The 16,046-nt window shown below is 32.2% G+C and overlaps 2 protein-coding genes across 2 annotated transcripts in view; one reads left to right on the forward strand and one right to left on the reverse strand.

Moving 5' to 3' along the window:
• The first annotated feature begins 1,005 nt into the window (after window positions 1-1,005).
• On the forward strand, window positions 1,006-4,018 carry LOC119608490 (GPI ethanolamine phosphate transferase 1). The gene is made up of 2 exons (XM_037962934.1): window positions 1,006-1,922; window positions 2,072-4,018. Exons 1-2 carry the CDS (start codon window positions 1,139-1,141, stop codon window positions 3,913-3,915), a joined length of 2,628 nt encoding a protein of 875 aa, XP_037818862.1. The 5' UTR covers window positions 1,006-1,138; the 3' UTR covers window positions 3,916-4,018.
• Window positions 4,019-7,370: 3,352 nt separating this feature from the next.
• Window positions 7,371-16,046, reverse strand: part of LOC119608492 (SPARC-related modular calcium-binding protein 2) — a 39,789-nt gene continuing 31,113 nt past the window's right edge. The window contains 10 exon segments of the mRNA XM_037962937.1: window positions 7,371-7,866; window positions 7,928-8,082; window positions 8,146-8,280; window positions 9,555-9,814; window positions 9,882-9,994; window positions 10,103-10,252; window positions 10,694-10,747; window positions 10,750-10,807; window positions 10,887-11,374; window positions 11,449-11,608. Of these exon segments, the coding sequence (XP_037818865.1) occupies window positions 7,799-7,866; window positions 7,928-8,082; window positions 8,146-8,280; window positions 9,555-9,814; window positions 9,882-9,994; window positions 10,103-10,252; window positions 10,694-10,747; window positions 10,750-10,807; window positions 10,887-11,374; window positions 11,449-11,608 (1,641 nt within the window). The 3' untranslated portion in view covers window positions 7,371-7,798.

The raw sequence follows: 16,046 nt of genomic DNA on the forward strand, positions 1-16,046 counted from the left end.
ATCGATAATATTTTTTATTATTATTACTTTTTACCTTTATTAAAAATTTTAAAAAATAATTTAAAAGGAATTTATATATTTCTTTTATTTATTTTAACTTAATTTTTTTATTTATTTTTAATAATTTAACTTCATTTATTTAATTTTAAAAGCTTTTCCTTAACTAATAACCATAAGACACAGAACGGAAATGCCAAATATACGGAAATGCCTTAATTTATATTCCGGCGGAACTGAATAACATTATTACGGCGGAACTTAACAACACTATAAACTTCAAAAAAGATTTAATGTTGCCATACAAAAAATATTAAAATTTTATAAACATATGGCAACCTTTTAACACCCGTAACATTTTCGAACAATATGGCAACCTTTTAACACCCGAAACTTTTGCGAACTCTATGGCTACCTTTTTTTTTAGCTTTTTTTCTCGTACATTTTCTTCCGCCAAGAGGTAGCACAAATATTAAAACACTAAAAACTTTCTTAATTTCATAGACCGTGACAAACTTTTATACGAATACTATAACCACAGTATTATTTTATCGATTCTAACACTTTTCACTTGAGTATTATAGCTAAAACCTTTTATTTTTAACATTTTCCCGGAGCAAACCCGAAAGACAACCGTTTACGCGCGTATTAAGAAAATAAACTTCAGTTAAATGTCATTAAGTTTTACCATATACTTTACAACACTGTGATGTTGTCAAACTATCAGTGTTGTTAAGATATAAAACGAAATGAAAATATAAGAAAAACGTTATTATTTAAAAAAATTGTTGCTGTTATATTAAAATGACATTTTAATTTAAATTTTTATATTTTCTTTTTATTATAAAAGTATTTTTCATGTATTTTCTTTAAGAAATCTTAACAAAAATCCTTTTTATATCCTCTAATAAAAACCGTTTATATCAATTACTAATAATAAAAACACTTTACAACACTAGTCAGTAATTTTCTTGTCTTTTTGACATTTTGTCAAACAGCTGTTGGTATAGAGATAAAAACAACAACAAATCATTAGATAAAAGAAAACAAATCGTCAAATATTAAATTTTTTTACAATAATCACATATATTTTTATAAAATTGTATTAAAAACGAGTGCTTTCATATAATATGTATTAGCTATGTGGATTATTTACTCTATAATCATACACATTCTGCTATTGGGCTCTATATTTGTTATATATTTTCGTTCGCCGGTCATTACCAATCTCCAGCCCTATAAAAATATTCCTTTAGAGGCTCCAGCAAAACGTTTGGTGTTAATTGTTACGGACGGTTTAAGAGCAGAGTCTTTTTATCATGACAATTTTAAAAATGTGCCACACATTAAACATCTAATCGATAACCAAAAGGGTATTTATGGCATTTCCAAAACCCGGGTGCCCACCGAATCAAGACCTGGACATATCGCCCTTATAGCCGGACTATATGAGGATCCTTCGGCAGTTACTAGAGGCTGGAAAGAGAATCCTATTGAATTTGATACTGTCTTTAATAGAAGTTCCAAAACTTATGCCTGGGGAGCCAATGATGTTTTACACATCTTTTCGCGTCTTTCTAGAGAAGATGAAAAACGTTTATTCTTTGATTCTTATAATCATGAATTGGATTTTTCGGGTAAAGAGAAAACTTATGAATTGGATAAATGGGTTTTCGATAAAGTGGAAAAGTTTTTACAACGTAAAAAGGCGGAGTTGCAGCCAGAACGTCAAGTTATATATTTCCTACATCTATTGGGTTTAGATACAGCGGGGCATGTTTATAAACCTAATACAAAGTTATTTTTGGAAAATTTACATTATACTGACAGAGGTATAAAGGAAATGTATGAGCTGTTTGAGAGAACATTTCCCGATGGTAAAACAGCTTATGTTTTGACCTCGGATCATGGTATGACGGATGCAGGTGAGTAAGGGGTGATGTTATTTTTGTTGTAATTCATTTTATAACTGACTTTCTACCATTTTTCTTTATAAACTTTAAAAAACTTTTCAAGTAAACTGTTTTTGAAATGTTGTGTTATTTTTATTAATTAATTTGTACTTTTACTCCAGGTTCTCACGGCGCTGGTGCTAACTACGAAACCGAAACTCCATTTTTTATCTGGGGCGCTGGAGTCAAACACAAACCCTACAATTCAAAAAGAAATTCTTCAACATTATATGAACTAGAGCAGGCTGAAATGGCGCCCATAATGTCAGCTCTTCTGGGTATAGCTACACCCATGAATAACTTTGGCGTTTTACCTAAAGACATCATTAATGCCTCAGAACTTTATCTATTACATGCCACACAAAGCAATGCTCATCAGTTGTACAATCAATATAAATCTCTCCTGCAGGAACATGAAAAAGGTTTATTCAACAAATTTCTACCCCAATTTAAAATGGATATAGATTTTGAGGAATATTTAGTGACACAAAATTCCTATGAAACAGAAAAACTAGCTATTTATAATAGTTACAAATTGATGTATTCATCCCTGAAAGGTATAGATTATTATTTCAGTTACTATCGTGAGTTATTATTGGCGGCAACTACTGCCACTTTTATTGTCTGGTTGGGTTATTTACTTAAATTATTGGGACACGTTAATACTGCTGTTACTAGGCAGTCTAAGAAAAGTAATTTTGCTTTCAAATTCAAAGTCTTTCTTTTATCGTTTCTAGCCTTAATAACTTTTATATTTTGTTTACTGCAAAAGTTAAGCTGGAGTATAACCTTTTATCTTATGCTGCCTTTTGTGGTGGCCAGCTTATTTATAACAAAACGTTGTCCTATATTATTATTTGATAACAAATTGGGTTTAACTAAATTCCATTTACTTCTACTGTTACTATGTGCTGAACTTTTGGTTTATACCTTTTTCGATAGAAGAGCTATTTCTTTGGGTTTCCTAGTATTTGCTCTGCAAGATAAAATTTCCTGGCAGTTCTTTAAACAAAAACTGAAATTTTATATAAGTTTTATTTTATCCCTGATTTTATGTATATTTCCCTTACTGCCCATCTCGGTGGGTTATTCCAATAATGTTTTATTATATGCTGGCATCTTGGTCACTCTGTTAAGACCATTTTTAGTCAAAAATTCCATTTCAATTTTAGATAAATTAATAGTATTTATAGCTTTAGTAAATAACGCTATCTGTGTTTATATGCACTCTCAACAATTGGGAGTTAGCGTTATATCGCATATAATATCTTGGCTTTATCTTTTATATGTTTTTATATCTCTAGTCAAACCCTATTCTCTAACACTTAAACAACGTTTAGAGAAATTTATTTTTCTTTTAACTAGTCTGTATTGTTTATTTTGCACTTCCTATGAATCCTTGTTTATTTTACTCTTAATATCCGAGTTAATTTTATCTCTAGACTGTTCTTTATCACATAACAATTTCAATACCCCCTTATCCCCCATAACCAGTACTTTACACATTTCCCATTGCTTTCGCTTGGCTTTTATTATTCTACTCTACACCTTTTTCTCTTTCTTTGGCTCCGGTAATATTGCCTCTGTAAGCTCTTTTGATCCCAATATAATACGTTGTTTTCTAGCCACTTTTTCTCCCTTTATCATTATGTTTTTGGTTATTCTGAAATTGATTATACCAATTTTACTTATTATTTCCATTATCTTTGCCTTAACTCCCTTGGCTTTGCAATACGAACGTCAAATATTTATTTGCCTTTTAATCGTTTGCGATATTATGGGTTTAAACTTTTTATTTTTAGTTAAAAATCAGGGCTCTTGGCTAGAAATCGGTACCTCCATATCACATTTTGTTATTATGCAAGTGACAACACTGGTTTTAGTATTATTTGTTAATTTAGCGAAATTTTTATTGAAAATAAAGGTCTCGTCGGGTTTTGAGGAAAATTTTCTAAAACTTAAATAAATTTATATATATTAAAATATATATTTTTTTACTTATAACTTTTTGTATTAAATCTAAAACTAATTTTGTTGTATCTACAATTTTGTTAAATAAAATTAAAAACTAAAACTTTCTAATTTGTTTTACTATCTAAAAGCTTAAAACTAACTAAAAAATAATAATAGTTCAATTTAGTCCAGTTCTAGTTCAGTTCTAGTTCAGTTCTAGTTCAAGTTCTAGTTCAGTTCTAGTTCAAGTTCGAGTTCAGTTCTAGTTCATTTCTAGTTCATTTCTAGTTCAGTTCAGTTCTAGTTCAGTTCTAGTTCAGTTCTAGTTCAGTTCTAGTTCAGTTCTAGTTCTAGTTCAGTTCTTGTTCAGTTCTAGTTCAGTTCTAGTTCAGTTCTAGTTCTAGTTCTAGTTCAGTTCTAGTTCAAGTTCTAGTACAGTTCTAGTTCAGTTATAGTTCAGTTCGAGTTCAGTTCTAGTTCAGTTCTAGTTCAAGTTCGAGTTCAGTTCTAGTTCAGTTCTAGTTCAGTTCTAGTTCATTTCTAGTTCAGTTCTAGTTCATTTCTAGTTCAGTTCAGTTCAAGTTCGAGTTCAGTTCTAGTTCAGTTCTAGTTCATTTCTAGTTCAGTTCTAGTTCAGTTCTAGTTCAGTTCTAGTTCAGTTCTAGTTCGAGTTCAGTTCAAGTTCAGTTCTAGTTCATTTCTAGTTCAGTTCTAGTTCAATTCTAGTTCAGTTCTAGTTCAATTCTAGTTCAATTCTAGTTCAATTCTAGTTCAGTTATAGTTCATTTCTAGTTCAGTTCTAGTTCAGTTCTAGTTCAGTTCTAGTTCAGTTCTAGTTCAGTTCTAGTTCAGTTCTAGTTCAGTTCTAGTTCAGTTCTAGTTCAGTTCTAGTTTAGTTCTAGTTCAGTTCTAGTTCAGTTCTAGTTTAGTTCTAGTTCAGTTCTAGTTCAGTTCTAGTTCAGTTCTATTTCAGTTCTAGTTCAGTTCTAGTTCAGTTCTAGTTCAGTTCTAGTTCAGTTCTAGTTCAGTTCTAGTTCAATTCTAGTTCAGTTCTAGTTCAATTCTAGTTCAGTTATAGTTCAGTTATAGTTCAAGTTCTAGTTCAGTTCTAGTTCAGTTCTAGTTCAAGTTCGAGTTCAGTTCTAGTTCAAGTTCTAGTTCTAGTTCAGTTCTGTTCAGTTCTAGTTCAGTTCTAGTTCAGTTCTTGTTCAGTTCTAGTTCAATTCTAGTTCTAGTTCGGTTCTAGTTCAAGTTCTAGTTCAGTTCTAGTTCAGTTCTAGTTCAGTTTTAGTTCTAGTTCTAGTTCAGTTCTAGTTCAGTTCTAGTTCAGTTCTAGTTCAGTTCTAGTTCAGTTCTAGTTCAGTTCTAGTTCAGTTCTAGTCAGTTCAGTTCAGTTCTAGTTCAGTTCTAGTTCAGTTTAGTTCAGTTCTAGTTCAGTTCTAGTCAGTCTAGTTCAGTTCTAGTCAGTCTATGTTCAGTTCTAGTTCGTTCTAGTCAGTCTAGTTCAGTTCTAGTTCAGTTCTAGTTCAGTTCTAGTTCAGTTCTAGTTTCAGTTCTAGTTCAGTTCTAGTTCCGTTCTAGTTCAGTTCTAGTTCAGTTCTAGTTCAGTTCTCGTTCAGTTCTAGTTCAGTTCTAGTTCAGTTCTAGTTCAGTGTCTAGATCAGTTCTGATTCAGTTCTAGTTCAGTTCTAGTTCAGTTCTAATTCAGTTCTAGTTCAGTTCTAGTTCAGTTCTAGTTCAGTTCTAGTTCAGTTCTAGTTCAGTTCTAGTTCAGTTCTAGTTCAGTTCTAGTTTAGTTCTAGTTCAGTTCTAGTTCAGTTCTAGTTCAGTTCTAGTTCAGTTCTAGTTCAGTTCTAGTTCAGTTCTAGTTCAGTTCTAGTTCAGTTCTAGTTCAGTTCTAGTTCAGTTCTAGTTCAGTTCTAGTTCAGTTCTAGTTCAGTTCTAGTTCAGTTCTAGTTCAGTTCTAGTTCAGTTCTAGTTCAGTTCTAGTTCAGTTCTAGTTCAGTTCTAGTTCAGTTCTAGTTCAGTTCTAGTTCAGTTCTAGTTCAGTTCTAGTTCAGTTCTAGTTCAGTTCTAGTTCAGTTCTAGTTCAGTTCTAGTTCAGTTCTAGTTCAGTTCTAGTTCAGTTCTAGTTCAGTTCTAGTTCAGTTCTAGTTCAGTTCTAGTTCAGTTCTAGTTCAGTTCTAGTTCAGTTCTAGTTCAGTTCTAGTTAGTTCAGTTCTAGTTCAGTTCTAGTTCAGTTCTAGTTCAGTTCTAGTTCAGTTCTAGTTCAGTTCTAGTTCAGTTCTAGTTCAGTTCTAGTTCAGTTCTAGTTCAGTTCTAGTTCAGTTCTAGTTCAGTTCTAGTTCAGTTCTAGTTCAGTTCTAGTTCAGTTCTAGTTCAGTTCTAGTTCATTCTAGTTCAGTCTAGTTCAGTTCTAGTTCAGTTCTAGTTCAGTTCTAGTTCAGTTCTAGTTCAGTTCTAGTTCAGTTCTAGTTCAGTTCTAGTTCAGTTCTAGTTTAGTTCTAGTTCAGTTCTAGTTCAGTTCTAGTTTAGTTCAAGTTCAGTTCTTGTTCGGTTCTAATTCAGTTCAAGTTTAGAACTAGAATATTTTCGAAAATTCCTATTTTCATATACACACATATCACTTTAATATTCCCCAAGAAACGGTTAACGCAACTAAAAGCTGTGTTAGTTGGCAACACTGTAGTTATATTAAATCTGGCATCATCAAATTTAGTTGTGAAAATGTTTTAGCGCGGTTAGTTGGTAGAAAGTTTGTTCAGTGGAAAACTAAAGAAAAAAGTGTAATAATAACAAATTTATTTGAGACTTTTAAATATTCATACATATGAAAGAGGTACAAAAGATCTGATATAAAGAAAACTTAAAATTATAATGTTGTGTTTTAAAACAAAATATTGCTTGCAGCAACAAGCTCATCACAGTGTATGCAAGTAGTAGTAGTAGTGCTTACTCCCGACAAAACATAATGTGATAAGAACAAAATAATTAAAAAACAATTTAAAATATGTAATAATTAAGAAAATACAACAAGAAAATGTCAGTAAAATGAGATTTTATTAGAAATTTTAAAGGAAAACAAAATTGTTCTGCTGCAGAGGTTGTGATAACATGTCATTATTTATTCAGCTATAAACAGTGCTGCGAAACGTTAAAAAATGCATGACCTCTTCAGTTTGGAAACGTTTCACAACACTTATAATTTAAAAACAACTAACAAAACTTATAATTAAAACAACCAGTAAATTAAAATAGAATTTGAAATTTATTCTTACAAAACACTGGGGTAAGTTAAATTTTTAGCTTTTATTTTCACTTTTTACACTTTAAATTTAATTTTTAATTGATAATTTACACAACTAATTTAAAATATTTATATAAATTAAAAACTTATTTAAAAAAGAGAATCTAAATTTATTTTAAAAGGAAAAAAAATTACTATAAATATAAAAACTATAAACTAATAGCATAAATATTTACAAAGAAACAATTTCAAGAGTAAATTGAGCAAAAAACACACACACACATTCAAATAAACTGAATAAAATTAAATCAAGTTTCCAACTTAATAATCTCAGTTAATAATATTCTCACTTATTCTATACATAAAACTAAAATGTTAATCAAAAAGAAAATATTTTTATAAAAATAACTTGCAACATGGCACTTTTTAACAATTAAAAAATAGAAACTTAGAAAAACGTAAAAGAACTACTAACGATTTTAAATCGAAATACATGTTTAACAGATTTCAAAAGGAAACTAATTATTTAAATATGTATAAAGTAGTTTTCAAATAAACCTTTAATTTAAAGTTTTTTTTTTAATTCAAAAATTATATTCTCTCAGAATTGTATTCGTTTCGAAGTTACAACGATTTTTTCATTACGCCTCTAGGTTAGATATATTGTTAAAGGGTTCGTTCCATTAAGTTTGGGTGGTTTTGCAAAACTTGTATCATCTGTAATGGTTGGAAAATCATTAAATAAATTGTTTCTCTTTTTTTATTGCAACAATCTTACTTGATAACATATGAATGGGGGGTTTAAAATCGGGTTGTGTATTTTGTTCTACTCTATGAGTTTGTAGACAACTTAGCCATTCGCTTAAGGTAATCTTTTTATCACCATTAACATCACAATACCTGGGCATTTTGCGACCACATCGTCGCAAAGTTCTGAAATTATATATTTTTAAATGTTAATTAGTTATTTAAATTTGCTTGACTGAAACTACTTACCTATTATTGGTTACTAATTCTCTAAATGTTTTCCATTCCTTTCTTTCCCAAGACTTATTTTTATTCTTATCCAATATCACAAAACTTAAGGTAGCGATACGCTCATCTTCTGATTTCCACTGAGTTGTATTGGTTCTATATAAGAAAATTAAAATATTTATATTACAATTAGGTAACTAAAACTGAACTAGAACTGAACTAGAACTGAACTAGAACTAAACTAGAACTGAACTAGAACTGAACTAGAACTGAACTAGAACTGAACTAGAACTGAACTAGAACTGAACTAGAACTGAACTAGAACTGAACTAGAACTGAACTAGAACTGAACTAGAACTAACCTAGAACTGAACTAGAACTGAACTAGAACTGAACTAGAACTGAACTAGAACTGAACTAGAACTGAACTAGAACTGAACTAGAACTGAACTAGAACTGAACTAGAACTGAACTAGAACTGAACTAGAACTGAACTAGAACTGAACTAGAACTGAACTAGAACTGAACTAGAACTGAACTAGAACTGAACTAGAACTGAACTAGAACTGAACTAGAACTGAACTAGAACTGAACTAGAACTGAACTAGAACTGAACTAGAACTGAACTAGAACTGAACTAGAACTGAACTAGAACTGAACTAGAACTGAACTAGAACTGAACTAGAACTGAACTAGAACTGAACTAGAACTGAACTAGAACTGAACTAGAACTGAACTAGAACTGAACTAGAACTGAACTAGAACTGAACTAGAACTGAACTAGAACTGAACTAGAACTGAACTAGAACTGAACTAGAACTGAACTAGAACTGAACTAGAACTGACTAGAACTGACTAGAACTGAACTAGAACTGAACTAGAACTGAACTAGAACTGAACTAGAACTGAACTAGAACTGAACTAGAACTGAACTAGAACTGAACTAGAACTGAACTAGAACTGAACTAGAACTGAACTAGAACTGAACTAGAACTGAACTAGAACTGAACTAGAACTGAACTAGAACTGAACTAGAACTGAACTAGAACTGAACTAGAACTGAACTAGAACTGAACTAGAACTGAACTAGAACTGAATTAGAACTGAACTAGAACTGAATTAGAACTGAACTAGAACTGAACTAGAACTGAACTAGAACTGAACTAGAACTGAACTAGAACTGAACTAGAACTAGAACTGAACTAGAACTGAACTAGAACTGAACTAGAACTAGAACTGAACTAGAACTGAACTAGAACTGAACTAGAACTGAACTAGAACTGAACTAGAACTGAACTAGAACTGAACTAGAACTGAACTAGAACTGAACTAGAACTGAACTAGAACTGTACTAGAACTGAACTAGAACTGAACTAGAACTGAACTAGAACCGAACTAGAACTGAACTAGATAAAGAAATAAAATCTTACCCCTCATTTGAGCCAGCAATAATTTTGGTTTTTAAAAATTCTTTGAGATCTTTTAGAAAAACTACTTTAACCTCATTAGGACAACCCTTCATAGCCCGTGTCACGGCACCGCATTGAGGCACACGATTTTTAACGCTAGTACCATTTAAAGTTTCACCAGTTTCCTCATCAGCACACCAACATATTGAGTTATAACATTGCACACGCTGGAAACGACCATCGGGTGTACAAACCGGAACATGACCAACTTTTTTACCATTCTACAAATGAGAAGATAAATGAAAAATATTAAAAAAGTTTAAAATATATTATTTTAACTCCAATCACCTTTAAATTCTCCTCATTTTGTGTAAGAGCATCTTTACGATCGGCAAAACATGCCGCGTAATCCGGTTCGTTATCCTTGCTCTTGGTGTTGACGCTAGCGCTGGTGCTTAAAACTAGAAAAAGATTCCCAAAATTTTTAAAAACAAATTTCAATTATTAAAACAACCCCATGAAAACATGCCATGCATTTTATCACATTAATTCACATGCAGAGTACGTACTATTGATAGATGGAAATTTTGTAGGTGAATTTATTGACGCCATATGATCATCATCAACATCCTCATAATCATCTGTATAATCCGCTGTATGACTACTATTATCATCGTCATCCTCATCATCGGCTGGATTACTTTCATTTTCATAAGAATCTGGACGTAAACGATTTTGATGATTATTATTGTTATGATGTAGTATGTTAAAATGATTTGGATTAGGATTCGAATTTTGATTGTGATCGAGATGTGAATGGTTGTTGTCTTGGATAGAGTGTTGGTTGTGGTGGTTTTGGTGTTGGTTAGTGGAGGAGGCAGAGGCGGACCAATGACGATAGGCCGTGTTGGTGTGTAAGAGATGGTGATTATTTTTACGATGTTTTTTTGTGTTATTATGTTTCTGACCCATATTTATTAAATGTCCTGGTTAGATTTTATTTGTTTTGTTTTTGTGAGATTTTGAAAAAGTTAAAAAGCCAATTTTATTTAATGAGAAACATGCAAATTTAGTTTGTTTTTTCTTAAGTTTTGTTGGTCATTTTTATTTTTAATAAAACAAAAAACAAAATTTCTAAAATATTTAGGTGTTGAACTTACTGTTAATACCATCTTTGGATAGACAACTATTCCATTCTAGACGTGATAACGTGCATCACTGTCAACATCACAAAATTTGCCAAAAGCACGTCCACAACGTCTGGGTTTCACAGCCTAAGACCAGCATAATAAATAAGTTGTAAATCGGTTTTTATTTTAATTCATGTATTGAATATTTATTGTTGGCACTTACCCTCTTGACAAGTTTCTTCAATTCACGAAATTCATTTTTATCCAACATTTGATTGTTATTCACATCCAAATCGCTAAATTTCCAATTAAGGACCTCTGTCTCATCCAGTGTTGGCACCAAGGTATCTGTTTTACGATTCTTATTTAATTGAAATCCCACCCGTAAGTATTCACTATGAAAGAGCCCTATAAGATTTGTATTGAAAGTGGCACGATCATCTTGGCTGCAAGATCTTTTCTTATTGCCACTTGCATTGCGTGATGGTGAACGTCTGGTGTAGGCCTTCGTAAATTCACGGCACTTAAGGCGCCCCACTGTACGTACTGTAGTATTATCAATAGGTGTTCCGGTAATATCACTGCACCAGCAACCACTATTTGTGAGACACTGTATGGGGGCATAAGTACCATCCTTTTTACAACGTGGTATAAATTTAAGGGGATTTTTGGTGCGATGCTTGAGAGCATATTCGCGTGCTACATTGCAGGCTGTGAGAGGTAGAGATCCATTTGAAATTTTAGCATATTCATATAAGAGAGTTTAAATTTTGTTATTTTCAAACTTACCTTTACACAGCCCTCGATATCTATGCTTACTTGATGACCACTACATTGTACCCTTAATAAGTGACAACGGGTGGGATATGTTTGACCATCTGTGCCACAAACCGGACGTCCCTTACTTTCATCACATTCTCCCACTTTTGCAGCACATTCTGGAATCTGAAAATTAAGAAACAGAGTTGAAATCTCTATAATATCAAACGATAAGAAATTCAAGACTATATACTATACTATTGACTAGACTATAGACTAGTCCATGGACTAGACTTTAGATTAGACTTTAGACCAGACTTTTGAATGTACTTTAAACTAGACCTTAGACTATAGAATAGACTTTAGACTAAACTTTATAATAGACTTCAAACAAGTCCTTAGACTTTACTTTAGAATATAAATCACTTCAAACTAGACGTTAGATTAGACTTTAGATTAGATCAGAATAAACTTTAGACTACTTTTAGATTACACTTTAGAGTAGACGTTACTTCCTTACTTAGACTAGAACTATAGACTAGACTATAGACTAGACTATGACTAGACTATAGACTAACTATAGACTAGACTATAGACTAGACTATAGACTAGACTATAGACTATAGACTAGACTATAGACTAGACTATAGACTAGACTATAGACTAGACTATAGACTAGACTATAGACTAGACTATAGACTAGACTATAGACTAGACTATAGACTTGACTATAGACTAGACTATAGACTAGACTATAGACTAGACTATAGACTAGACTATAGACTAGACTATAGACTAGACTATAGACTAGACTATAGACTAGACTATAGACTAGACTATAGACTAGACTATAGACTAGACTATAGACTAGACTATAGACTAGACTATAGACTAGACTATAGACTAGACTATAGACTAGACTAGACTAGACTATAGACTAGACTATAGACTAGACTATAGACTAGACTATAGACTAGACTATAGACTAGACTATAGACTAGACTATAGACTAGACTATAGACTAGACTATAGACTAGACTATAGAGTAGACTATAGACTAGACTATAGACTAGACTATAGACTAGACTATAGACTAGACTATAGACTAGACTATAGACTAGACTATAGACTAGACTAGACTATAGACTAGACTATAGACTAGACTATAGACTAGACTATAGACTAGACTATAGACTAGACTATAGACTAGACTATAGACTAGACTATAGACTAGACTATAGACTATAGACTAGACTATAGACTAGACTATAGACTAGACTATAGACTAGACTATAGACTAGACTATAGACTAGACTATAGACTAGACTATAGACTAGACTATAGACTAGACTATAGACTAGACTATAGACTAGACTATAGACTAGACTATAGACTAGACTATAGACTAGACTATAGACTAGACTAGACTAGACTATAGACTAGACTATAGACTAGACTATAGACTAGACTATAGACTAGACTATAGACTAGACTATAGACTAGACTATAGACTAGACTATAGACTAGACTATAGAGTAGACTATAGACTAGACTATAGACTAGACTATAGACTAGACTATAGACTAGACTATAGACTAGACTATAGACTAGACTATAGACTAGACTATAGACTAGACTAGACTATAGACTAGACTATAGACTAGACTATAGACTAGACTATAGACTATATAGACTAGACTATAGACTAGACTATAGACTATAGACTAGACTATAGACTAGACTATAGACTAGACTATAGACTAGACTATAGACTAGACTATAGACTAGACTATAGACTAGACTATAGACTAGACTATAGACTAGACTATAGACTAGACTATAGACTAGACTATAGACTAGACTATAGACTAGACTAGACTAGACTAGACTAGACTAGACTAGACTATAGACTAGACTATAGACTAGACTAGACTAGACTAGACTATAGACTAGGCATAGACTAGACTATAGACTAGACTATAGACTAGACTATAGACTAGACTATAGACTAGACTATAGACTAGACTATAGACTAGACTATAGACTAGACTATAGACTAGACTATAGACTAGACTATAGACTAGACTATAGACTAGACTATAGACTAGACTATAGACTAGACTATAGACTAGACTATAGACTAGATATAGACTAGACTAGACTATAGACTAGACTATAGACTAGACTATAGACTAGACTATAGACTAGACTATAGACTAGACTATGGACTAGACTATAGACTAGACTATAGACTAGACTATAGACTAGACTATAGACTAGACTATAGACTAGACTATAGACTAGACTATAGACTAGACTATAGACTAGACTATAGACTAGACTATAGACTAGACTATAGACTAGACTATAGACTAGACTATATACTAGACTATAGACTAGACTAGACTATAGACTATATAGAGACTAGACTAGACTATAGACTAGACTATAGACTAGACTATAGACTAGACTATAGACTAGACTATAGACTAGACTATAGACTAGACTATAGACTAGACTATAGACTAGATAGACTAGACTATAGACTAGACTATAGACTAGACTATAGACTAGACTATAGACTAGACTATAGACTAGACTATAGACTAGACTATAGACTAGACTATAGACTAGACTATAGACTAGACTATAGACTAGACTATAGACTAGACTATAGACTAGACTATAGACTAGACTATAGACTAGACTATAGACTAGACTATAGACTATAGACTAGACTATAGACTAGACTATAGACTAGACTATAGACTAGACTATAGACTAGACTATAGACTAGACTATAGACTAGACTATAGACTAGACTATAGACTAGACTATAGACTAGACTATAGACTAGACTATAGACTAGACTATAGACTAGACTATAGACTAGACTATAGACTAGACTATAGACTAGACTATAGACTAGACTATAGACTAGACTATAGACTAGACTATAGACTATAGACTAGACTATAGACTAGACTATAGACTAGACTATAGACTAGACTATAGACTAGACTATAGACTAGACTATAGACTAGACTAGACTAGACTATAGACTAGACTATAGACTAGACTATACTAGACTATAGACTAGACTATAGACTAGACTATAGACTAGACTATAGACCTAGACTATAGACTAGACTATAGACTAGACTATAGATAGACTAGACTATAGACTAGACTATAGACTAGACTATAGACTAGACTATAGACCTAGACTATAGACTAGGGAATAGATAGACTAGACTATAGACTAGACTATAGACTAGCACTTAGACTAGACTATAGACTAGACTAGACTCAGACTATAGACTAGACTATAGACTAGACTATAGACTAGACTATAGACTAGACTATAGACTAGACTATAGACTAGACTATAGACTAGACTATAGACTAGGACTATAGACTAGACTATAGACTAGACTATAGACTAGACTATAGACTAGACTATAGACTAGGACTATAGGACTAGACTATAGACTAGACTATAGACTAGACTATGAGACTAGACTATAGACTAGACTATAGACTTACTATAGACTAACTATAGACTAGACTTATAGACTAGACTATAGACTAGACTATAGACTAGACTATAGACTAGACTATAGACTAGACTATAGACTAGACTATAGACTAGACTATAGACTAGACTATAGACTAGACTATAGATAGACTAGACTATAGACTAGACTATAGACTAGACTATAGACTAGACTATAGACTAGACTAGACTAGACTATAGACTAGACTATAGACTAGACTATAGACTAGACTATAGACTAGACTATAGACTAGACTATAGACTAGACTATAGACTAGACTATAGACTAGACTATAGACTAGACTATAGACTAGACTATAGACTAGACTATAGACTAGACTATAGACTAGACTATAGACTAGACTATAGACTAGACTATAGACTAGACTATAGACTAGACTATAGACTAGACTATAGACTAGACTATAGACTAGACTATAGACTAGACTATGACTAGACTATAGACTAGACTATAGACTAGACTATAGACTAGACTATAGACTAGACTATAGACTAGACTATAGACTAGACTATAGACTAGACTATAGACTAGACTATAGACTAGACTATAGACTAGACTATAGACTAGACTATAGACTAGACTATAGACTAGACTATAGACTAGACTATAGACTAGACTATAGACTAGACTATAGACTAGACTATAGACTAGACTATAGACTAGACTATAGACTAGACTATAGACTAGACTATAGACTAGACTATAGACTAGACTAGAGACTATAGACTAGACTATAGACTAGACTATAGACTAGACTATAGACTAGACTATAGACTAGACTATAGACTAGACTATAGACTAGACTATAGACTAGACTATAGACTAGACTATAGACTAGACTATAGACTAGACTATAGACTAGACTATAGACTAGACTATAGACTATACTAGACTAGACTATAGACTAGACTATAGACTAGACTATAGACTAGACTATAGACTAGACTATAGACTAGACTATAGACTAGACTATAGACTAGACTATAGACTAGACTATAGACTAGACTATAGACTAGACTATAGACTAGACTATAGACTAGACTATA

The sequence above is a fragment of the Lucilia sericata genome, unplaced genomic scaffold (assembly GCF_015586225.1).
Source record: "Lucilia sericata isolate MDLA Ls3-8-SP2 unplaced genomic scaffold, ASM1558622v1 Contig000842F_arrow, whole genome shotgun sequence".
In the NCBI taxonomy this organism is placed as follows: domain Eukaryota; kingdom Metazoa; phylum Arthropoda; class Insecta; order Diptera; family Calliphoridae; genus Lucilia; species Lucilia sericata.

Coding starts and splice junctions, on each gene's coding strand:
- LOC119608490 (XM_037962934.1), top strand. CDS start 1,139: ATGTGGATTATTTACTCTATAATCATACACATTCTGCTATTGGGCTCT. Junction 1,923..2,071: donor TCATGGTATGACGGATGCAG/GTGAGTAAGGGG, acceptor CTTTTACTCCAG/GTTCTCACGGCGCTGGTGCT.